Source organism: Lepidochelys kempii, chromosome 11 (assembly GCF_965140265.1).
Source record: "Lepidochelys kempii isolate rLepKem1 chromosome 11, rLepKem1.hap2, whole genome shotgun sequence".
NCBI classification, from domain to species: Eukaryota; Metazoa; Chordata; order Testudines; family Cheloniidae; genus Lepidochelys; species Lepidochelys kempii.
Genome location: NC_133266.1, coordinates 284565 through 309428, shown reverse-complemented (window position 1 = coordinate 309428; position 24864 = coordinate 284565). Strand labels below are relative to the sequence as shown.

The window sequence follows — 24864 nt, the reverse complement described above, 5'->3', positions numbered from 1 at the left end:
AAGACTATACTCCAGATAGCCATATTATGAAAGCACATCTCCACGCACACAGATTGGAAGGAAATGCTGGCAGGAAACAACAATTCTGGGGCGCAACTTGAAAATTGGAACTAGGTATTCCAATACTGTGGTGAGGTGGAAGGCATGCCCCCTCAGCCTCAGAGATGCAGCTAGGAAGAGATGATCCAGAACCCTGCCCAAGGGAGGGAGAAACCTGGGAAGTTTTAACAGGATTCAAACAGTACAGCTTGGCCAAGCAATAACTAAGATGTGGTCAGAGGGAGGCCATGATGTTCAGTCTGGAAAAGAGGTGACTAAGAGGTAGGGTTGCCAACTTTCTAATGGCACAAAACCGAACACCCTAGACCCGCCCATTCCCCCGAGGTCCCGACCCCACTCACTACATTCCTCCTCCCTCCGTGGCTCGCTCTCCCCCACCCTCACTCACTTTCACTGGGCTGGGTCAGGGGATTAGGGTGCAGGAGGGGGTGAGGGGTTCAGGGTGTGGGAGGGGGCTCTGGGCTGGGGCAGGAGGTTGGGGTGCAAGGTGGTGAGGGCTCTAGGGTGCAGGAGGGGGCTCTGGGTTTGGGAGGGCTAAGGGGTGGGGTTTGGGTGCAGAAGGGGGCTCCAGGTTTGGGGGGGACTCAGGGCTGGGGCAGGGGATTGGGGCTTGGGGTTGGGGTGAGGGCTTACCGCGGGCGGCTCCCAGTCAGCAGCACAGTGGGGCTAAGGCAGGCTGCCTGCCTGTCCCGCGGTTCCATGATGTGACGCAGTAGTGACCAGCAGGTCCGGCTCCTAGGTGGGGAGGGGGGCCAGGAGGCTTCGCGGCACGTGCTGCTCTCACCCGCAGGCACCGCCCCCCCCCAGCTCCCATTGGTCAGGAACCGGCGAATGGGAGTGCAGAGCCGGTGCTCAGGCAGCACATGGAGCCCCGTGGACCCCGCCTGGAAGCTGGACCTGCTGGCCCCTTCCAGGGCACAGCGTGGTGCCCCAGGACAGGTAGGGACTAGCCTGCCTTAGCCCTGCAACACCGCCGACCAGGGTCCCTTTTTCACCAGGTATTCCGGTCAAAAAACAGACACCTGATCACCCCACTAAGAGGGGATTTGATAGAGGTCCATGAAATCATGAATGGTGTGGAGAATGTGAATAAGGAAGTGTTATTTACCGCTTCACATAACACAAGAACTAGGGGTCACCCAATTAAACTACTAGGCAGCAGGTTTAAAACAAACAAAAGGAAGTATTTCTTCACACAACACATAGACAGCCTGTGGAACTCATTGCCAGGGGATGTTGGAAAGGCCAAAACTATAACAGGGTTCAAAAATGAACTAGATAAGTTCCTGGGGGATAGGTCCATCAATGGCTATTAGCCAAGATGGGCAGGGACGCAACCCCTTGCCCTGGGTATCCCTAAGCCTGACTGCCAGTATGACACACTGTACCTCGGGGGAGTACCCTGCACCCCCATGTTCATCCTTATAATATGATTGTGTGGTATCCAATGCAAAGGTTGTCATGTTGGTTTTCTTCGGAAGGCTCATGATGCACTGAGCATTGTTGTTATAGTAATGTTATAGGTTGTAATTTCATGTATGTTGTTATGAGGCTGAAAATATGTCCTTATGGCTTAAAACAAGCCCAGGCAAAACTCTCCAGGAGTAGAGGGGCAGTTCACACCTCATCAGGGCATGTATGGGACAAACCCAGCCCAGCCTCACCGGAACAAAGGACACTGGCCTAGGCAGGAACAAAGGATCTGTTGGACTCTTGAGTGAGTCACCCCTCTTCTCTTGGTCAGTTTGGGACTATGATGAGGTAATGCTCACCTGACTCTGAAGGGGGGTGGCAAAGCCAAGAGGGAAGAAAGAACATGATAAAAGGGAGAGACATTTGCCATACTCTCTCTCTCTCTTCCACCTCCATCTACAGACACCACCACCAAGCGACTGAAGCACTGATCAAAGGGGAGAGCCTGGCTGAAGAGCAACCAGCCAGCCTGTGGTGAGAAGCATCTAAGTTTGTAAGGTTGTTGAAAGTGTTAAGATCAGCTTAGAATGCATTTTGCTTTTATTTCATTCAACCAAATCTGACTTCTTGTGCTTTGACTTATAATCACTTAAAATCTATCTTTTGTAGTTAATACAATTGTTTGTTTTTCCTACCTGAAGCAGTGCGTTTGGTTTGAAGCATGTCAGAGACTCCCCTTGGGATAACAGCCTGGTACATATCAATTTCTTTGTTAAATTGATGAACTCATATAAGCTTGCAGTGTCCAGCAGGCATAACTGGACACTGCAAGATGGAGGTTCCTAAGGTTGTGTCTGGGACCAGAGATATTGGCTAGTGTCATTGGCTTGCACAGTCCAAGCAGCAGCTGGCCAAAAGTGCTCACTCATGTAGCTGAGAGCAACTTACATGCCAGAGGCTGTGTGTGAACAGGCAGGGAGTGGGGGTTCTCACAGCAGAGCAGAGCAAGGCTGGCTCCCTAGCAGATCACTGTCCAGATAACACCAGGGGAACATCACAGCCAGATGCTGGGAGTGGACGACAGGGGATGCATCACTTGATGATTACTTGTTCTGTTCATTCCCTAGGAAGGACCTGGCATTGGCCACTGTCAGAAGACAGGATATTGAGCTAGGTTTCTATTCTGACCATTGTTCTGACCCAGTGTGGCCGTTCTTATGTCACCCCCAAGGAAGGAGAGCATTTGTTTAGAGTGGACTAGGGAGATGTAACTGGCAGGAACGGGGAAATGAGGGAGTGTTCTGGGCAGGTGCTGCGGAGCCATAAGAGATGTTGCCCCAGAGCATCTGCACAGCAACATACTGGTGTACGTTCCATGCAACGTTCCCCTAGGGCCTTGCTGCTCCCAATGTCAGTCTGGTACAGGGAGTGTAAATGGAGAGGGAAGCTTAGCATTCTGAGCTGCAGATCGGTGGCCACAGCTAGTTGGAACATTTCATAGAATCATAGAATCATAGAATATCAGGGTTGGAAGGGACCCCTGAAGGTCATCTAGTCCAACCCCCTGCTCAAAGCAGGACCAATTCCCAGTTAAATCATCCCAGCCAGGGCTTTGTCAAGCCTGACCTTAAAAACCTCTAAGGAAGGAGATTCTACCACCTCCCTAGGTAACGCATTCCAGTGTTTCACCACCCTCTTAGTGAAAAAGTTTTTCCTAATATCCAATCTAAACCTTCCCCACTGCAACTTGAGACCATTACTCCTCGTTCTGTCATCTGCTACCATTGAGAACAGTCTAGAGCCATCCTCTTTGGAACCCCCTTTCAGGTAGTTGAAAGCAGCTATCAAATCCCCCCTCATTCTTCTCTTCTGCAGGCTAAACAATCCCAGCTCCCTCAGCCTCTCCTCATAACTCATGTGTTCCAGTCCCCTAATCATTTTTGTTGCCCTTCGCTGGACTCTCTCCAATTTATCCACATCCTTCTTGAAGTGTGGGGCCCAAAACTGGACACAGTACTCCAGATGAGGCCTCACCAATGTCGAATAGAGGGGAACGATCACGTCCCTCCATCTGCTCGCTATGCCCCTACTTATACATCCCAAAATGCCATTGGCCTTCTTGGCAACAAGGGCACACTGCTGACTCATATCCAGCTTCTCGTCCACTGTCACCCCTAGGTCCTTTTCCGCAGAACTGCTGCCTAGCCATTCGGTCCCTAGTCTGTAGCTGTGCATTGGGTTCTTCCGTCCTAAGTGCAGGACCCTGCACTTATTGAACCTCATCAGATTTCTTTTGGCCCAATCCTCCAATTTGTCTAGGTCTTTCTGTATCCTATCCCTCCCCTCCAGCGTATCTACCACTCCTCCCAGTTTAGTATCATCCGCAAATTTGCTGAGAGTGCAATCCACACCGTCCTCCAGATCATTTATGAAGATATTGAACAAAACTGGCCCCAGGACCGACCCTTGGGGTACTCCACTTGATACCGGCTGCCAACTAGATATGGAGCCATTGATCACTACCCGTTGAGCCCGACAATCTAGCCAGCTTTCTACCCACCTTGTAGTGCATTCATCCAGCCCATACTTCCTTAACTTGCTGACAAGAATACTGTGGGAGACCGTGTCAAAAGCTTTGCTAAAGTCAAGAAACAATACATCCACTGCTTTCCCTTCATCCACAGAACCAGTAATCTCATCATAAAAGGCAATTAGATTAGTCAGGCATGACCTTCCCTTGGTGAATCCATGCTGGCTGTTCCTGATCACTTTCCTCTCATGCAAGTGCTTCAGGATTGATTCTTTGAGGACCTGCTCCATGATTTTTCCAGGGACTGAAGTGAGGCTGACTGGCCTGTAGTTCCCAGGATCCTCCTTCTTCCCTTTTTTAAAGATTGGCACTACATTAGCCTTTTTCCAGTCATCCGGGACTTCCCCGGTTCGCCATGAGTTTTCAAAGATAATGGCCAATGGCTCTGCAATCACAGCCGCCAATTCCTTCAGCACTCTCGGATGCAACTCGTCCGGCCCCATGGACTTGTGCACGTCCAGCTTTTCTAAATAGTCCCTGTCATAAATATAAAGGGAAGGGTAAACCCCTTTGAAATCCCTCCTGGCCAGGGGAAAGCTCCTCTCACCTGTAAAGGGTTAAGAAGCTAAAGGTAACCTCGCTGGCACCTGACCAAAATGACCAATGAGGAGACAAGATACTTTCAAAAGCTGGGAGGAGGGAGAGAAACAAAGGGTTTGTGTGTCTGTCTGTAGTCGTCTTGGCCAGGGACAGAACAGGAATGGAGCCTTAGAACTTTTAGTAAGTAATCTAGCTAGGTATGTGTTAGATTATGATTTCTTTAAATGGCTGAGAAAAGAATTGTGCTGAATAGAATAACTATTTCTGTCTGTGTATCTTTTTTGTAACTTAAGGTTTTGCCTAGAGGGGTTCTCTATGTTTTTGAATCTAATTACCCTGTAAGATATCTACCATCCTGATTTTACAGGGGGGATTTCTTTATTTCTATTTACTTCTATTTTTTATTAAAAGTCTTCTTGTAAAACACTGAATGCTTTTTCATTGTTCTCAGATCCAAGGGTTTGGGTCTGTGGTCACCTATGCAAATTGGTGAGGCTTTTTATCCAACATTTCCCAGGAAAGGGGGAGTGCAAGTGTTGGGAGGATTGTTCATTGTTCTTAAGATCCAAGGGTCTGGGTCTGTAGTCACCTAGGCGAATTGGTGAGGCTTTTTACCAAACCTTGTCCAGGAAGTAGGGTGCAAGGTTTTGGGAAGTATTTTGGGGGGAAGGACGCGTCCAAACAGCTCTTCCCCAGTAACCAGTATTAGTTTGGTGGTGGTAGCGGCCATTCCAAGGATAACGGGGGTAATATTTTGTACCTTGGGGAAGTTTTGACCTAAGCTGGTAAAGATAAGCTTAGGAGGTTTTTCATGCAGGTCCCCACATCTGTACCCCAGAGTTCAGAGTGGGGGAGGAACCTTGACAGTCCCTAACCACCTCTATCTCCACAGAGGGCTGGCCATCTCTTCCCCATTTTGTGATGCCCAGCACAGCAGTCTGGGAGCTGAACTTGTTCGTGAAAACAGAGGCAAAAAAAGCATTGAGTACATTAGCTTTTTCCACATCCTCTGTCACTAGGTTGCCTCCCTCATTCAGTAAGGGGCCCACACATTCCTTGGCTTTCTTCTTGTTGCCAACATACCTGAAGAAACCCTTGTCTAGATACATTTGCACCAGCATAATCAAATCAGTGTAGTTCAAGGGGTGCAGATATCATCCTTGTTACAGTCCTGCTGCCCTGGTTCAGTGTGGGATTGCACCACTCTAGTGACATTCAGTAAGGAGGTGGTGGAACCCCGGTGCCTGAGTGAATCCCTGTTGGCTGTGGGGTGCTGGTGCCTGAGTGAATCTTGGGACGGGGGGTGTGGGGCAGTGCCGGTGCCTGAGCGAATCCCTGTTGTGGGGGGTGGGGGGCGGGGGGCGGGGCCTGAGCGAATCCCTGTTGGGGGGTTGGTAGGGTAGCAGTGCCTGAGTGAATCCCCATTGAAGTTGGCCCCATTGGCTGAGGGCGGCTCCTTGTGAATAATCTTTCCCCTCTCTACCAGCCTGGGGATGGTTTCCTGGGAGCTGCCCCGGACCCTCCTTGCTGGAAAATTAAGAACTCCATCAGGCAGTTCCCTTCCTTCCTCTCCATCAACGGGAGCAGGTGCTGCAGTGCCTGACGCCAGCCTGTGAAAGCCTCCTCAGCCACCCTAATCTCATTCCTCTGGAGCGAGGGCACATCTGATGTGAACACGATCCTGTCTCTGAGGAATCCATGCTAATTCCTTCAAAAGGCCCCAGTGCCCCAGAGCAGCCTACACGCCCCAGAACAACAGCAGCTCCTGTGCAATATCAATCCATCATCCTTACATTGCAGAGAAAGGGAATAGCTTGTTAGGGATGGGGGTGGGGCAGGCGAGGACAGAGGAAGCAGTGAAGGGTGAGGAATAGGCAGGGGCAGGCAGAGGCCAGGAGTCCAGTTGGTATGGGGTGCAGGCTGGGGCAGGAGGCAGCTACCAACATTTCAAGGAAAGAAAGGTCATTGACTGGAAAAGACAGGCCCTGACTTATTTTGTTAAGAGTCCCCAGTGTACACTGTACAGAACCCCTTGCATGGGTGGCAGAATGGGCTTAATGCTCAGCATGTTAGAATCATAGAATCATAGAATATCAGGGTTGGAAGGGACCTCAGAGGGTCTTCTAGTCCAACCCCCTGCTCAATGCAGGACCAATCCCCAATTTTTGCCCCAGATCCCTAAGTGGCCCTCTCAAGGATTGAACTCACAACCACCCTGGGTTTAGCAGGCCAATGCTCAAGCTCTTGATTGGCTGCATTATGCACCCCCCTGGGACAGGCAGGAGGTCACCCTAAGCCAGGGGCAGTCAGGAGGTGGACCACGGGCCAAATCCGGACTGCCAGACACTTTTGAACGCACCCCAAAATCTTTTTATTTACTTATTATCATTGTTGGCTTTTTATTATTATTTTCTCTGAAGTCTGGACCTTGACTATACCTGGACCAAGAAATTTGGACCTTGACAAAAAATAATTGACTACCCCAGCTAATCGAAGTACAGTCAGGGCCTGTTAGACCCAGAGCTACGGTCCTGTGGGCTGGGCTGTCCCCGAGGATGGGTCTCTTCTGGCCCCACATTTTGAGCAGCGGATGACCTTTGACCTTGGAAATGTGGGAGGAGAAGAGCTGTGGCTAGAAACATCCTCATGCCCAAGCACTAGATGGACTGAACCCGAAGATGAAAGGCAGTCCCAGTGCATCATTCCCTGCTTAGAGCCTGAGGTCAGGACAGACTGAACAAAGGGCCTGGTAGTGTGAATCCTGTGCCTGTGTCTCTGGAGTCTGGGCATGTGTCCCTCTCCATCCCTGTGTGAGTGATTCCCTCCATGCGTGTGCATGTGTGTAATTTGTTGTGTGTTCGTGAGCCTGTGTCTGTTCAAATAAATTGGTTAGTCTCTAAGGTGCCACAAGTACTCCTTTTCTTTTTGCGAATACAGACTAACACGGCTGTTACTCTGAAACGTGTCTGTATGCAGTCACTTCCTGCCAGAGTCTGGCTGCAGAGTTGCTCTTTGCATGTGCTGTGTGTTCCCCTGGGGTGGGCACAGACAGGCTGCATTTGGGTAGACCCTTCTCAGGAAGTCTCCTGCATCAGGGAAGGTCATTCCTGGGCTGTCTCTGCTCTCTGAAAGCAGAGATTTTGTGCCCATGATAAGGCAGGAAGCCGGGCTGGATTCATGCTGCAGCCAGAGAGATGTAATGCAGACACACACATCTCCTCCTCGCCTGCCTCCCAATGCTCCAGGCGGCATCTCCTTGTGTGACGCATCCTCCCCTCCCCCACGGCTGGCTCACCCCAGTGACATCATCCCACAGATTCGAGGGCAATCTCACTTCAGAGAGGCAGGAAATAGGAGCCCACTCTGCCCTTTGAAGTGCTGATCAGGTCAGTGACCAGAGACCTCCTGGCTTCTCCTCTCAGGCTGGGGGGCTGGCTCCTGCTCACAGGAATGGATCACTTCCCACAATGTGAAAGAGGAGCTGCTGCTAGTGTGGCATATTTTACAATACAGTAGCTCCCAGCACAGCCTAGAGCCAGCACGAAGCAGGCAAGCGTTGTGCAAATTCCTCACAATGCCCCTCAATCCTGACCCGCGGCCCCCTCCGCTGGCTATTCCATCCATGGGGGATCCCCCTCCTGAGTGCGGGCAACGGATCAGGGGCAGGTGGGCTGCAGAACTGAAGTGTCACAGTGTTTCCTCCTCGAGATCCTGCCTTGCAGACACTAATCCTCCTGCAGTGGGAGTGCCCATGCTGGCCTCACGCCCAGCCACTCTCCTTCCCTGCCTTGTGCCAGCCCCGTGGCAGAGGAAAATGGGGTTGTCTCATTTCCAGGAGGAATTCCTGCTCCTGCTTGTCCCTGCCAGTCTCACCATTGACATTTGCTGCTTGTTAAATCCTCACAGCAGGAAACTGACTCACCCTGCTGCCTCTGCCTCTCCTGGCTGTGGGGAGGGCTCCAGGGCCTGGAGCAGGAAGACTCACAGACTTGCCTTAAAGATACATGCAGCAGCCTGCGGGCCCCACCGTTCAATCTCTTTGCAGCCTTTCTCAGTGACTGACCCATGTCCCTTTCATACCTGAGTTTTGTCCTCCCTTTGCCAGGTTCCTTCCTTTTTACTCTGATCCTGAGGAATGACAGTGGGCCCCTCTGTCTCATGGGTTGTTCTCATCCTGGGCTGGCTGCCACAGGGACAGCTCAGATGCTCTTTCAGTTCAATACTCTTCTGGCACAGCAAAGATCCATTTGTACATGAACTGCCAAAGAGTCATGAAGAGACCCTCCCGCCCAGGTCTGCCCAAACAGTGCTTCACCGTGAGTGCATCCCACGCTTTGTCCTGCCTCTTTGAGGTACCTGGACTAATCAGGAAAAGGCTTGGGAAATGCTGCTCTGGAGAGGTTGGGATGTCAAATGGAGCACTAGGTACCATGGAGCAGACACACACAGTGTTTCACTCTCGGGTGTTGGCTTTGCGTTTAAACCATTTCCAGTAGCTGGTGGTGGCAATGCATTTGTCACGCAATTCTGCCCACTAACCCATCTAGGCCAGGACTGCTTCTCCCATTACAGACCTCAGGACAGGCAGTTGCCATTTTGTTTTTAAAAACTTGCTACGAATTTGTTTCTCCCCGCCCTGCCCCAACTCCATTGACCTGCAGCTGAACACTGGCAATATTCAGTTCTGGACAAGTGACTGGTTTGAGATCCAGAATCTCAGAAATTGTCAGGTTAGAAAGAGGTGCTTCATCCAATGGCAAAGAAGCTGCTAATCCTTCCTTTCCAGTGGGATGCAGCACTTGTCGTTAGCCCTGGTCCATCATGAATTACTGGCCCTAACAATCCCGATGTTTAAAATATCTCTATTTAGCTTAATAGATTTTTAAGGCCAGAAGGGACCACTATGATCACCTTAATCTGACCTCCCACAGAACACAGGCCATATGACTTCAGATAATTGACAATCATCACATGCTGCTATAAACTGCTCAGATGGTTAACTACCCTCACTGTTAAAAAATGTGTGCCTTATATTTAGTCTGAATTTGTCTCACTTCAGCTCCTAGCCACTAGACTAAAGATCCCTCTCCTATCAGAAATCTCCTCCTGGGGATGTAGGTATTTACAGACTGAGTCACCTCTTAATCATCTCATAGATAAACTTTAGCTTCTTTAGTCTCTCACTAGAAGCCAAGTTTTCAAGACCTTGAATCCTTCTGATAGCTTTTTTTAACCCATTCCAATTTTTCAACATGCTTGTTAGCAGTGCCAGGTTTACAGTGGCTTAGTGGAGCCGGGCCCATGCTCAGAAGGGGCTCTGGCCTGCTCTGCTTGCACTGTGCCCCAAGACCCCGCTGGCTCTCCCCAGCCACCCCTTGCTCCTCTCGGCCTGCCCGCCAGCTGGCCAAGGACTCCTCTCTGCTCCCTAGCCACACCCCCCTGCTCCTCTCAGCCCCCTGACTGAACCCCAGTGCACCTCTGGCTCCGGGCAGTCTCTGCTCCCCCACCACCTGAGGGGCCCCACCTGTCTCCCCGGAGCCGAGCCGCCTGGGACTGGTGCAGAAGCCTGGCCAGTCTCTGCCAGGTGGAGGGGGAGACAGTGTGGGGGGCTTGGCTGGGCCCCTCCAGGCAAGTGCGTCTTGAGGGACCCCAGCCAGGGCAGGTCCTGGCCTAGCTGATTGCGCTACTTCTGAGCCCTGGGACCGGCCCTGGCTGCGCTGCCAGCTCAACCCGGCAGCAGGGCTGGTGAGTGCGGCCGGGAGGCAGGGCATGGGGGAGTGAGTCTGTAGGGAGCCTGGGGGGGTGCTGGGCTGTGAGGGGGTGGGGAAGATCTATGTGTGTTGGGGCACTAGGGAGTGGGGGTTCTGTGGGGGGTGCTGGGCAGTTGTAGTGGGGCTGTGGGCAGGGGGAAGCTGGGCAGGGCACTGTGCATTTGTGGGTGGGCCTTGGGGGGCACTGGGCATAGTGGGTCTGGGTGGGATCTGGCCATAGGGAGTCAGGAGGTGTTGGGCGGGGGAAGGGGCTGTGTGGCCAAGGGGAATGGGCACACTGGCAGCACAGGGCCAGGCTGGCCACTGTGCGTCTGGCAACTGCCGGTTTGTAAACAGTGCCCTCACACTGGGCGGAGCGGGGCTTTCCCTGCTATGCCAGGCCCCATTGCCTCTGGCTGACCCCTCACTCTGGGGACTGACCTCCGCACACCATGCTCCATTGCCACCATGGGGGCTCACAAATATGTTTGGTGCCAGGCCCACAAAAGGTTAATCTGGCCCTGCTTGTTAGAGTGTGGACACCAGAACTCAGTATCCCAGTGTCAGTCTCATTAATGCTGTATCCAGAGATAACAGCTCCCTGCTCTTACTCGATATTCCCGTTTATAGATTCAAGGATTGCATTTGCTCTCTTAGCTGCAGCATTGCACTGTAAGAGGAAGTTCAATTGGTTATTTACGACAATAAGTCCTTTCCAGTACCACCGCTTTCCATCTTGTAAGTGTGACTTATGTTCTTTGTTCCTAGACGTATGACCTTGCTTTTGGCTATATTAAAATGTGTTCAAATTAGCCCACTGCCCACCTGACCAAGTGATCCAGAAGCATTTCTCAAATACCTCTTTGGTAACGCACTCGGTGGGTGTTGTGTGCAAGATCCAGGTGTCCCGTGGCTCTGGAGCATAATATGGCCACCTATACTCATGCCTTTAAAAGCTTGTAGTCGCTTTCTAAATGTGTGTGTGATGTAGGGCAAGGAGGCGTTTGTGTGCGTGGGGGAAGGGGATGGTGTTTATCGCTGAGCAGCAGGATACAGGTGTGGACAGGGAAGCAATGGAAAGAGCAAGACAGGAGTAGTAGATGAGCATCCTTGACTGCATTATCACTATCCTTCTCTCACTCAGCTCCCCCATCCCATTCTTCTCTCCTTCTCTAGTTCCTTTATTGGCCCCAAAAGGCTGTTATTTCACTAAAACCATTTGTCAATTCTTAAAGCCTAATTTAAATGAGTAAGTACAGTGAAACAAAATCTCTGTGAATCTTAAACTAGAAATCTTTGGCACCCAGCTCTGTGCAGGAGTTGTGTGTGTGTAGGAAGAGTGCGTATCAAGTGACCATGCATCTCTGTGTTTGTCCATATGTTTGTGTCTGCACAGGCTGAATTAGTATTGGGCGCTGATGGTGGGGTAGTGCCCAGAGGCCTGGAACAGGAGTGGGCCCCATTATGCTGGGGCTGCCCAGGGGGAGAGAGCAAGACAGTACCTTCCTTGCAGAGCTTGCAGTCTAAGGGGCACTGTCTGTGTGTGTGTGTAGGTGTGTCCCTGTGTTTCCAGACGTCTCCAGTGCAGCCTTCTCCCCCCTATGGTGCAGCCTTCTCCCCCCTATGGTGCTGGAACAGTTTGTAAGGCGGGGGGGCGGTGAGAGCCGCTGCACCGAACTGTGAACTCTGTGTATAATGCAACCACTTCAAGCCGGGGGTGTGGCACCGCCCTGTAGTTCCAGCGCCGACGGTCACTCATGTGCCTCCAGGCCGCCTTCCCTGCCGGAGAAGGGGGGACGGGACACTGTCCTGCCGGCTGGGAGTGGCGCTCGCTGGCCCAGCCTTTCCGAGTTCCCCTGCGCTGCCCCGGCTCGTGCAGCTCAGGCCCCCTGGGCCTTGTGCCAGCCCCGCCGGGGCTTTGCCCAGCTTTGGGGCTCGGCTCCCAGGACCCCCGGTTCTGTGCCGCTGGAGCCCAGCGCTGGGAAACGGGGCCAGGCCCAGCTCCCGTGTCTGCGCCCCGGGGAGCCCGCAGACAGAGCCCAGGGGACTGGGGGCCGGGCCGAGCTCCGGCTCGCGGGTGGGGCGGGGACCGGGGGCCTCGGTGCCCGGCGCTGCTCTGGGCAGGGAGGTGCCGCCCGCCGCGCTCGGCTCCAATGAGGCGGCGCGGGGCGGAGCCAGCCGAGGGCTGCTGAGTGCGGGTCCCGCGGGCGGCTCAGACCCGGCGCGCGTGGGCTGGGGTCGCCTCCCTGCGCCCCACACGGACACGCGCTGCGCCACCCACAGCCCCGCGCTGCGCAACCCACGGACACGCGCTGCGCCACCCACAGCCCCGCGCTGCGCCTCCCACGGACACGCGCTGCGCAACCCACGGACACGCGCTGCCCGCCCGCCGCGAGCCGCGGATGCGGCCGTGCGCTGCAGACATCAGCTGCCCGTGGCCGGCCCCGCTCCGGCTCTGAAGGCTTGCAGCCTCTCCTGCCACCTGGGCTGCGCCCGGACAGACACCCGGCTCCGGGGGACCAGGCGGGAGAGCTGCAAATGGAAAACTTCTTCCGAGCGGTAGGAAGCGCCGAGTTTCAGAGGCGGGCAGCGGGGCCATGCTTACGGGGTGCGGGAAAACCTGGCCCCACAGCGACCTCCCCCAGCTGGGGAAGAGAAACCACCCTTGGGGGCCGAGGTTGAGCTCCCTCGCTTCCCTCTGAGCTGCCAGGTCTTGCCCCGACCGCCGAGCTCTCGCTGCAGCCGCAGCCCTGAATAACCGGCTCCAGCCTCTCCTGTCCTCCTGCAGCCTCTGGATGCAGCAGCGCCCTGCGGGAGCCGAGGCAAACTCCCCTCAGCCCCGGCTCTGTTGCATTGTGCGGCGTTGGGAAAGGCTTGGAGAAGGGCATCGGAGCCGGCTAGGGGCTGGGCGGATTCCCCAGCTGAGGGGAGGCTGCAAAAACCAGCCCAAGACTTCCTGCAGAGCGCGCGTGTGAGGGTGTTGGTGGCGGGAGGGAAGGGGCAGGGTCCGGGTCCAGACTCCACAGAGATGTGACAGCCTCCTGCTCGCACTATCCCAGAACGAGAACCAAGAGGTCTTGCAAACTCAGGGCCAGTAGATGCAGAGCTAACCAGAGGCAACGCTCGGCTTTCCCCGGATGTGGAGCCACGCCGGAGGTTTGCTGTATAGCCGGCCAGAGTCCTGTTCTGGGGATGGGAATCCTTTGACTGGAATCTCTTTGGGGCTGGGAAAGTATCTTGCTGAGTGTGTCAGTTCAGGGGGCTGATCATGGTCATCAGTAAGGCTAACAGCCTCATGGTTTGGGGAGCCATGGGGGAAAGCACGGCTTCTGCCCAAAGGGCCACTGAGCCCTGGAGCTATATGATGGAGGTCTACAAGATCATGCCTGGTGTGGAGAAGGGGAATAGGGAAGTGTTATTTACCCCTTCACATAACACAAGAACTAGGGGTCACCCAATGAAATTAACAGGCAGCAGGTTTAAAGCACACAAAAGGAAGTATTTCTTCACAGTCTCACAGACAGCCTGGGGAACTCTTTGCCAGCGGATGTTGTGAAGGCGAAAACTATAACAGGGTTCAAAAAAGAACTAGATAAGTTCATGGAAGTTAGGTCCATCACTGGCTATTAGCTAAGATGGTCAGGGATGCAGTCCCATGCTCTGAGTATCCTTAACCTCTGACTGCCAGATGCTGTGACTGGATGACAGAGGATGGATCACTTGATAAACTGCCCTGCTCTGTTCATTGCCTTTGGAGCACCTGGCACCGGTTGCTGTTGAAAGACAGGCTGCTGGACTGGACGCACTATTGGTCTGACCGTTTCTGTGTTCACTGTCTAAAAGACCACCTAGTGGAGGCCCTAGTCACAATTTTGACAGGTCTCAGTAAACCGCCACCCCTGTGGCATCACTTGAGTATGCTCAGTGGCCTGCCATGACTGCTGGGCTGAACGGTGTAGTGTGGGCATCTTCCAACAGTCCTGGTGTGTCTAGGGCAACGTGCATCCACGCTGCAAAGTGTGGGGCACTGGAGCAGCTGCCCAGCATAGATCCTGCACTGAGGGAAAAGGGTCAGAGCCCACGGTGATGTTAGCAGCTGTGGAGGATGTGGGGGATACCGGGAGGGTGAGAGTGGGGTGAGTGCTATGAGCCTGTTGATGCTGCGATTGCCGATGGTGCTGTTATTTGCTGTCGAGATGGGGAGTCAGACCTCCTGCCTTAGAATGTCAGCTAAGCCCCCCAGGATCTAGGGAGAAGTCACCCAATGGGAAGCATGGAACATTTGGCCAGATGCATTGTGGGAGTCTTGCCTTCCTCTGAAACATCCGGTGTTAGTTGCTGCTGGATGCAGGACATGACCTTGATGGTCTGGCCCAGTGTATCTAACCCTCCATGCCCTGTGCCCTGGCAGAGCAGTCCAGAGTCGCAAAGTGTATGTATGTAACGTTAGCACCATGGCAGGTAACTGTTCCCCACACTTAATGGGGGATACTGGGGGTTGTGGTTCAGACCCCAGCATGGAGCAGCTCATGGTGTCTGCTACCCCTTCCCCCACCCTGTCTCTTTGCCCTGCCCCTTGTTTGGAGGAATAGCCCACACTGTAGGTGCCCTTGCTGTGTGGATCTGGGGTCTCACTTTTAATTTTGAATGCGCAGATGCTGAGAGGGGAAGTGAAGGGATATGGGTTTTGTTTGTGGGTGGGAGGGGCTGCTTGGGTCTTTCTTCTCAGGTGACATCTAGTGAGGCCTGCAGAAGCCCTGTAAGCAGCAATAGGTGCTGGGGGAACTGCTGAGAGAGAATGAGCTCCAAATGCATGTAGTTCTCATATTTCAGGGTGAAGGAGCTCTTTGGGAGAGAGGGGAGAAGGGATTCACTGTGTCAGAGCTGTGGGTACCCAGGGACTGCTAGGATGTCTGTTTACTCCCCCTAAGGGAGCTTTGGAAGCCCAGGGCTTCCTCCTGCTTCTGTTCGGCCCTGTATGTTCATGTTGCAGCTCTGCTGTCTGCACGTGGCCCAGGTCTGAAGCTGAGTTTTGACACTGTGTGGGAGTGTGCAGCACAGTGGAGCCTGTCTCTGCTTCCCCTGCCTCTCCTCAGTGCTGTTCCCCGGTCACCTTCGTGCCAGCAGATGGCTTGGACTCCTGCATTATCACACCTACATCCACTAGACAGGCACACCAGTTCTTTACTCCTTTGTCACAGCTCTCTTCATTGGGCCTCTCAAATGCTTTGTGAACCTCTAATGAGCCTGGCAGGCTCTGCAAAGCAAGGTTCCCCCATTTTCCAAAAGGAAATTGAGGCCTGGGTGTAAGGGTGCCTAGCTACTGCAGTGACTGGCACCCTAGAGACCTAGACCCTCCCTAAGTTTTTTTTCTCTCTTTTTCTCCCCCTTTGGCCAGTGAATCTGCATTTTGAGCCTAGACCTAGGACTTCCCTTGGCGAAGGATGTTGTGTGTTTGCAAGTGGCTCCCTCCCTTTCCTAATCACTGGAGATGGCACCAGATGTCTGAATTGCTTGGGCATGGCAGCCTCTATCTAGTGAAGGGGTCTAGAGCTGAACTCTGTAAGCCTCCTGCTGGGGGTCTCTGCCTCTGACTGAGCTGATCTTCAGTTTTCCTTGATTCATGCTGGAAGTTTCCCACCCTGCATTGGTTTCCAGGACATTAAACCCTGTGTCTGCCTGCTGTGTCCCTCGCACTAGGTAAAGCGGGACCCCCTGGTTCTGCCAGACTTGAGGGAATTATCTGCATCATGCATCCGATGAAGTGAGCTGTAGCTCACGAAAGCTTATGCTCAAATAAATTGGTTAGTCTCTAAGGTGCCACAGGTTTAAGAGTAACAGCCGTGTTAGTCTGTATTCGCAAAAAGAAAAGGAGTACTTGTGGCACCTTAGAGACTAACCAATTTATTTGAGCATGAGCTTTCGTGAGCTACAGCTCACTTCATCGGATGCATACCGTGGAAACTGCAGCAGATATTATATACACACAGAGATCATGTGCCACAAGTACTCCTTTTCTTTTTGCGAATACAGACTAACACGGCTGTTACTCTGAAACTTATCTGTTGACAGTGGTTAGATGGAGCAGCTGAGTTAACGGGCTTAGTCCTGTCCCGTCTCCCACTTCTGCTGTCTTTATCAGAACAGATGTTTTCACAGATTCCTGGTGGAGGCCTCTGCCCCCAGGGTCTCTCTGCAGAGCACATGGTCAGGGGCTGCTGCATCCATTAGCTGATTAACCTAATGGTACTGGGAGCCTGTGGTGTCTGCATCTAATTAGATGGAACTCACTATCTGTGGTGGGGGCCCCTTGATCAAAGCCTCTTTTCCACCCCCTCGGCTGCTGGGAAATTCCTACCCTCTCAACAGCAGAACCAGCCACTGAGGAGCTTGACACACTGACTAGGGAAGAGGCTACATGGAGTTGGGAGGTTGAAGCAGAATCCCAGCATCCTCTAAATGTGTGTCTCTTTCAGCTCTTCGCCTCCCAGCAGGACCCAGCCCGTCATCATCTGCCTAACCTGGCCTATCTAGGCATGTATGTGACCCCAAGTAGACAAAGCCATTTGCTGCGTACATGGGCTTGGGGACATGGTTGTGCAAATGCCTGAGCCTTGGCTATGCTACAGCTTCCCCCACTGCAGCTGCAGGGAATCGTGGGTTTGACAGATCCAAGTGGAGACAAGGTGAATGAGGGCAAGCTCATCTCTTAGACAAGGGCCGGACTCTGAGCTGCACTCACAGGAAACATGGTCTGTGTGTATGAATGTGGCTTTTACCTTTCCCCAATGACCAGAACAGCTGGAGCTCTTCACCCTCTCCCCTGATGTGCTGGGCATTGTGTGCAGGTATGCAGGGGCTGTGTTGGAGTCCTGTGCTGCATTGCACTGGGATTTTCACCGGGGGCAACTCCACCCCATTTATGCTGCAGGAGGGGTGGAATCTATTCCAGGGAATTGATCTATAGAGCCCTGCAAATCTGCAGGTATCCGCTTTATAGCTGCGGATATCTGAGGATGCGGCTGTGGATATCCACGGATGCAGGTATCCATGGACCATGTTTGCGGATCGGATGCGGATAAAAATTTTGTACCTAGAGCCCTGCAAATCTGCGGATGTCCACTTTATATCCATGGGCCATGTTTGTGGATCACAGATCAGATGCAGATATGAATTTTGTGTCCACAGGGCTCTATTGATCTGAGGAGGTATGGGGTAGGTCACCTCTCACATTGGATAACTTGAAGTCCAGTGTCCTTGCTGGTCTCCAAGGCACTCAGTGTAAACACCATGTGATAAGCACAGGGCAATGCAGCATTCCAGATAGGAAGAACCAACTGGATCCTTTGTAAACTGATCCCAAAGATTATGGGCTAGGGCCTACAACATGATAAGGTGGCTTCCTGCTGCCCCAGTGGTGCAAAGCAGCCTTAGGTAGAGTAGATCTAGCTGGCCAGCTGGGAATTGCTTGATGGTGAGAAACCACTGGGTGACAGAGTAGCTCACGAAAGCTTATGCTCAAATAAATTTGTTAGTCTCTAAGGTGCCACAAGTACTCCCTTTCTTTTTGGGTGGCGTAGAGATAGTGTGACCAGCTTTTCACCATGCCTCTTACTGCCTCCTGGGACAGGGAGCCATGGTGGGGGGTGGACAGACTGCAGTGTGCTCTGTGATCACTGGCTCCTGGGATGGCCCTTTGGAGGCCTACTGCAGATGGCTGTAAAGTAGAGCTACCTGGAGGCTACCTTAATTTAGAGCAAGGGCCAAATCACCCCCAATGGTTTCTGGGGGATCAGGAGAACAGAGAAGTGGTGCACGGCTGCCTTTGCCTCCTTCCCCAGTCGTATGCCAAGCACAGGTCAGCCAGATGCAAGGTTTAGGATCTCTACATCAGCAGCATCATGTGGCTACAGAGAGGAGCTGAAATGGTGTCTTCACTCGGCTGCCTTCCTGCACGGCTGGTGCAGTGTGCTCCATGCCCTGAGGGGGAGGGGCTCATGCTGACCAGCACTGCAGGGAGGGTGAGGAGCTCTGCTTTCTCTGCGTGTCTGGCATGTGGGCAGGATGTGGGTGAGACCCAGAGGATGTGACTCGCTCTCTGACTCCCCTTGAGGAGCAGGAATGTTAGGACTGGGGTTAAAGGAGACGCTGCGCCCTTCCCTCTTCCGTTCTTTGCAGTCAGGCAATGGCCGCTGGTTTAGTCCCAGGGTCAGTCTGTACTGACAAGATGCATCTGTTGCAGTCACTGACATGTTCCTCTTAGGGCTTTTCTGCACAGGAACTCTCAGGAAAGTAAAGACGAATAAATTAAAGGTGTGAATTTAAATCGCATTAAACCCCTGTGTGGATGCTTCCATTCAGAAGTCACATGGCCGTAGCTTACTGGAAGGAGGATTAAATTACAGTGCACTAGGGCCGTGTTTCATCATAGCTAGAACCTTGGCCTGAGATGCTGGGACCTGGATTCTGTTCCCAGCTCAGCCACTGGCCAGCTGGATGACCTTGGGTAACAGAGGAACAGCCGTGTTAGTCTGTATTCGCAAAAAGAAAAGGAGTACTTGTGGCACCTTAGAGACTAACCAATTTATTTGAGCATGAGCTTTCGTGAGCTACAGCTCACTTCATCAGATGTTTACCGTGGAAACTGCAGCAGACTTTATATACACACAGAAATCATGAAACAATACCTCCTCCCACCCCACTGTCCTGCTGGTAATAGCTTATCTAAAGTGATCAACAGGTGGGCCATTTCCAGCACAAATCCAGGTTTTCTCACCCTCCACCCCCCACCTTGGGTAAGTCACTTTAACCTCCCAGTGCCTTAGTTTCCCCATGTATAAAATAAGGACAATGACACTGACTCCCTGTCTAAGGCATTTGGAGAGCTGCTGATGAAGAATGCTGCACAAGAGCCGGGTGGTGTTATTTCTGAATGAGAGCATGGGTTAAACCCCCACAGGGGTTTAATGTACTTTACCTTAGGTGTGTTAATGTCACACCTTTAGTGGATTTATCTTAACTTTCTGGAGTGTCCCCATGTAGACAAGCCCTTTGTATTCATGTGGTCGCTGGCAGGCTGGGAGTGCCAGCGTTTTAGGGGCTAGGCATCTCTCCTTTTCCCCTTAACATAAAATGCAAAGCTTTTTTTGCTGCTATTTTCAAATAAATCCTCCAAACAGCTTTGTAAGATTACCAAGGGGGAAAAGTCTCTGCCAGTTTAAAACTGTGTTTCATTAGTTTGTGCTGCTTTTCCCTGGGTGCCCAGGGAATGAGAGCTGCAGCTGTCCTGGCCTCTGCTAGGGTGAGTGATGGCTGGTGCTCTGGTTCCTTGGGACCTGAAGGAGGGGTAATAGGAACTGAATTTTGGGAGAATGTAGCAGAAATTGCTTAACAAAACAAACACCACTCACCTTTTTCTTCTTCTGGAGTCTTACATGCAAGTACTGAACTTCTGGGAAGGTCTGTGTTGTTCACATTTCCAGCCTGGGAGCTCCTTGTGTTCCAAAGCCTGTGACCTCAATCGTCCCCTGCCTGTTCCCTTTGCACTAGTACCTGCCACTGTGTTAGTGATGAAAGGAATGGTTGTCACTGGGTGTGCACGTGGGCTTGGAAAAGAGTCTTGGCTTATTTGCCCTCATAGGAGGCTGTACTGAAGCTGCATGAGCATAGAATAATGGGCCAAGCAAGTCACGATAACCAACTTATCTGATGAGTCCAGCCTCCTCTGGTTTGCAAATTATTTGAGCAGACTGAGAGTTTCGAACAGGTGGCAGGAAAATGGCTCTCACAAGCTGATTCCAGCAGAGGACTTATCACAGACTAAAAGGCTTTTTTTTTTTTTTTTTGCAGCATTCAGCTGATTCTGTTTGTAGAGGGAGGAACTGTGCATCCCACTGGGATGATGCAGTGATAAATTTGCTGGCTCACTGTGCCACTTAATTCAGTGGGCCTGGTTAATGCTTGTTCCTTTCTATGTAGGACTGGAAGGGACCTTCTGTGTCACTGAATCCAATCCCCTGCTGTTGCAGGGAGACACCTTGGTAATTAAAGGAGTGACTTGGTCATTGGTTGGACGTATTCAATTAGAAATTCTCCTTCAGCTGTCTTGGCCCCCTAGCCCCCATTCAGGTAAGGTAGAATCCATGAGAGATGGATGGTGGACAGACGCACAGGAGGGATCCACTGTACCTTATCTGCTGTGATTGGTTCTTCTCTGGGTGAGAAAAGGGAATGGTTAGATAACTCTGACTTTGTTGACATTGACCTCATGTGACATCCCCTTGCTCCAGATAATAGTGAGCAGAGCACCCATGTGTTAACAGCTGCTGGGCTAGGAAATGCCTTGGAAGGAGAAGCGACTCAGAGATTCTGCATCTTCCTGCTATAGGAATACGGGGGCTGTTGTGTGGAGGAGGAGGTGTGGTGTGGCAGGGAATCCTCAGATCTCCCATAGGAGAGGGCTTTGAAGTCCTTGCTCTAGTTCATAGGGAACAATTTGATCTATTCTGAGCCACACTTTCCCAGGTCCTAGAACTGTTCCCAGAAGCACCCTCTGCAGACAGCAGCCCAGCATCCAGGGAGGGGTCCTGTAGTTACAAGCTAGTGAACATGTCTTTACATTCAACCAGTTAGCTACATGTCAGACGGAGACAGGAGTATTGCTGCTTAAAACACAGTTCTCCAGCTCTTGGTGATGAAGGTACTGGTCCTACTTGCAAGGTAGCCATTACCCTAAAGCATCCCACACTTCTGTCGCTCGTTCAGGCAGTGTTGGTGGCAGAGTGTGCAATGGGATGGAGGCAAATACTGTTGTTGTTTATATCGCAGTAGCACCCAGAGGCGTTAATTGGGATCACAGCCCCATTGTGGTGGGTGTTGCACAAACAAGTAGCAAGAGACAGTCGTTGCCTCACAGAGCTTAGAGAGTCTAATCAGAGAGTAATAAATATATGGAATTGGGGAAGAGGAAAGGTAATGGTGAGATGTGGTTACCTAGTGGACTCTGTGTGCCCAACTTGAAAGTTGTGAGTAAAACCAAACCCACATCTTCTAATACAAATTAATGCAATTAATGACCTTCGTGATCTCTGCATTACTGGGGCAAGCATGTGTACTTCAAGCCAAATCTCTACTGTGTAGAATCTTACAGTTTATATGAATCTCCTCAAAATGCTCTTCAGTGATAAACCACAACAGAGGTAGGGAGAAGCTGGGACACACAGCAATGGAAGAAGGGAGTGACTCTCCATCTCATTTCAGGTAAGACAGGGAGCCTTGTTTCTGACACAGGGGCTGCAGAGCAGAAGGCTCTGACGCTGATTCGATTCCTATTCCTGTCAACTCTCTTTCCAGGACTTCAGTCTGCAGCCATGCTCCCATTAGCTGTGACCTTGTCAGATCTTATAAGCTTAGTTGTAGGTTGGGTCTGCTTAATTCTTGGACGAAAGCCTTCCAAGGAAAACACATGAGAAACACACGTCTCTCTTGTGGGCCAGTCTGCAGCTGCCATTTCATCTCTCACCAAACCATTTCTTACAGTTCAGGCTTTGCTTATCACCTCTCTTATTATTTACTTGCTGATTGCCAATGGGGCACTGTGTTTCTTCTTTGTCCCCTTTATTTTAAAGAAAATTTAACTATTTAAATGTAATATTAAAGTTACAACTTTAATCTTGTAAAACAGGACATTCAGATTTAAATGTCCCTCTGCCTTCTTGTGCATCTGTGTGGTCTTTCATTCCACGATTGCATATTATTCAGTAAATGATCTAATACAATATTGCAGGAAGTGCATTTCCTTTGTAACATTGGATGCACCTGCTGTGGAGGAAAGTAACACACACTGGAGGATAAAAATTAAACTACTCAAATATCTTACAAGGTTCTAACCTGTAAGATTCAACCTGCAGTCGAGAAGCAAACAAGATATTAGGATGCTTAATGAATAGGAAGGAGAATAATATGGAAAATATTATCATACCACCCATAAGTCAGTGGTGCGGCCTCATCTGGATACTGTGAGCAGTGCTGCTCACCCCATCTCAAACAGGGTATTGCAGAATTAGATTCATAGAGCTTAAGGCCAGAAGGGACCATTGGATAATCTGCTCTGACCTCCTGTATAGCACAGGCCATTCAGTTTCACCCAGTTACGCCAGAATCAAGTACAATAGCTGTAGGTTTGGAACGGGTCCGGGGTTTGGAACGGGTCCCATATGAGGAGAGATTAAAGAGGCTAGGACTTTTCAGCTTGGAAAAGAGGAGACTAAGGGGGGATCTGATAGAGGTATATAAAATCATGAGTGGTTGGAGAAAGTGAATAAGGAAAAGTTATTTACTTGTTCCCATAATATAAGAACTAGGAGCCACCAAATGAAATTAATGGGTAACAGGTTTAAAACAAATAAAAGGAAGTTCTTCACTCAGCGCACAGTCAACATGTGGAACTCCTTACTTGAGGAGGTTGTGAAGGCTAGGACTATAACAGGGTTTAAAAGAGAACTGGATAAATTCATGGAGGTTAAATCCATTAATGGTTATTAGCCAGGATGGGTAAGGAATGGTGTCCCTCGCCTCTGTTTGTCAGAGGGTGGAGATGGATAGCAGGAGAGAGATCACTAGGTCATTACCCATTAAGTTCACTCCCTCTGGGGCACCTGGCATTGGCCACTGTGGGTTGACAGGATACTGGGCTGGATGGACCCTTGGTCTGATTCAGTATGGCCGTTCTTATGTTCTTAATAACTTGTGCTTGACTAAAGCATAGAATCATAGAATATCAGGGTTGGAAGGGACCTCAGGAGGTCATCTAGTCCAACCCCCTGCTCAAAGCAGGACAAATCCCCCACTAAATCGTCCCAGCAAGGACTTTGTCAAGCCTGACCTTAAAAACTTCTATGGAAGGAGATTCCACCACCTCCCGAGGTAACCCATTCCAGTGCTTCACCACCCTCCTAGTGAAAAAGTTTTTCCTAACATCCAACCTAAACCTCCCCCACTGCAACTTGAGACCATTACTCCTTGTTCTGTCATCTGGTACCACTGAGAACAGCCTAGATCCATCCTCTTTAGAAACTCCCTTCAGGTAGTTGAAGGCTGCTATCAAATCCCCCCTCACTCTTCTCTTTTGCATACTAAACAAGCCCAGTTCCCTCAGCCTCTCCTCGTAAGTCATGTGCCCCAGCCCCCTGATCATTTTCATTGCCCTCCGCTGGACATTGTCCAATTTGTCCACATCCCTTTCATAGTGGGGGTTCTAAAACTGGATGCAATACTCCAGATGTGGCGTCACCAGTGCTGAATAGAGGGGAACGATCATGTCCCTCGATCTGCTGGCAATGCTCCTACTTATACAGCCCAATATGCCGTTATCCTTCTTGGCAACAAGGGCGCACTGCTGACTCATATCCAGCTTCTCATCCGCTGTAATCCCCAGGTCCTTTTCTGCAGAACTGCTGCTTAGCCAGTCGGTCCCCAGCCTGTCGCGGTGCATGGGATTCTTCCGTCCTAAGTGCAGGACTCTGCACTTGTCCTTGTTGAACCTCGTCAGATTTCTTTTTGCCCCAATCCTCTAATTTGTCTAGGTCACTCTGGACCCTTCCCTACCCTCCAGCGTGTCTACCTCTCCCCGCAGCTTAGTGTCATCCACGAACTTTTCAGCTATTCGTGTATCTGAAGTCAAAGTATCTTAGTTCGACTTACCTGGCCAGCCTCACGGCGGTGAGTCGACCGGGGTGGCGTCTCCGTTGACTCCTCCTGCCGAGGTGGAGTACAGGCAGCCATTCGGGGATCGATTTATCGCGTCTAGACGAGACACGATAAATCGATCCCCGACAGATCGAGCACTACCCGCTGATCCAGCAGGGAGATGTCGCTGCATTGGTTAGTCTCAAAAATGTGAGCCAAGTGTATCTCGGCAACCGTAACAGGTAGAGAATCACTGTTTTGTCTTCAAAATTAAAGCTGAGATCCTGGAGAATAAGCAGGCAGCAGCAGCATGAAAGAGGTGCTTGCACATCAGACTGGCATATACTGACTGAATCCGAGCCCTGAACATGGTACATATCTTCAAGCCTGAAAAAAAGAGAGTTCCTAGCGATTACAGCCCTGTAGGGGTAATGTCTGTCTTTAGTAAAAGAATGGAATTGCTCTTACTAGTGAGCATTACAAGTTCCTGGAACAGATGATCCCAAATTAGGGTCTATGGAGCATCTGCTGATGGTTTGCAGATTGCTGGCAGGTCGTACTCCTGTCTCCTCCTCCTCCTTGTCCTTAATGGCATGAAAAGTGTGGATGCCTATAAAAGCAACTGGAAATAATGGTGAGGAGCCAGCATAGTTGCTTGCATTAGTAGCTTTGGGACATGGGAGGAAACATGAGCTCCCCTCAAGGACCAAAGCCATTCACAAGAGGGAGAAGGCACCAGGTGGGAGCACCGTACATGCAGAGAATGGGGAGAGCAGCGCCATGTGGGCAGGGAGCCAGGTAGCGTGAGGAATAGAACAGACGTGG

The 24864-nt window shown here is 51.4% G+C and overlaps 1 protein-coding gene across 1 annotated transcript in view; it reads left to right on the top strand.

The window, feature by feature from the left end:
• Positions 1-12792: 12792 nt before the first annotated feature.
• The window catches only part of LOC140895349 (unconventional myosin-X-like), a 275404-nt gene continuing 263332 nt past the window's right edge, over positions 12793-24864 (top strand). The window contains exon 1 of the mRNA XM_073304794.1: positions 12793-12912. Coding sequence (XP_073160895.1) covers positions 12892-12912 — 21 coding nt within the window. The 5' untranslated portion in view covers positions 12793-12891. The remainder of the gene's footprint in view (positions 12913-24864) is intronic.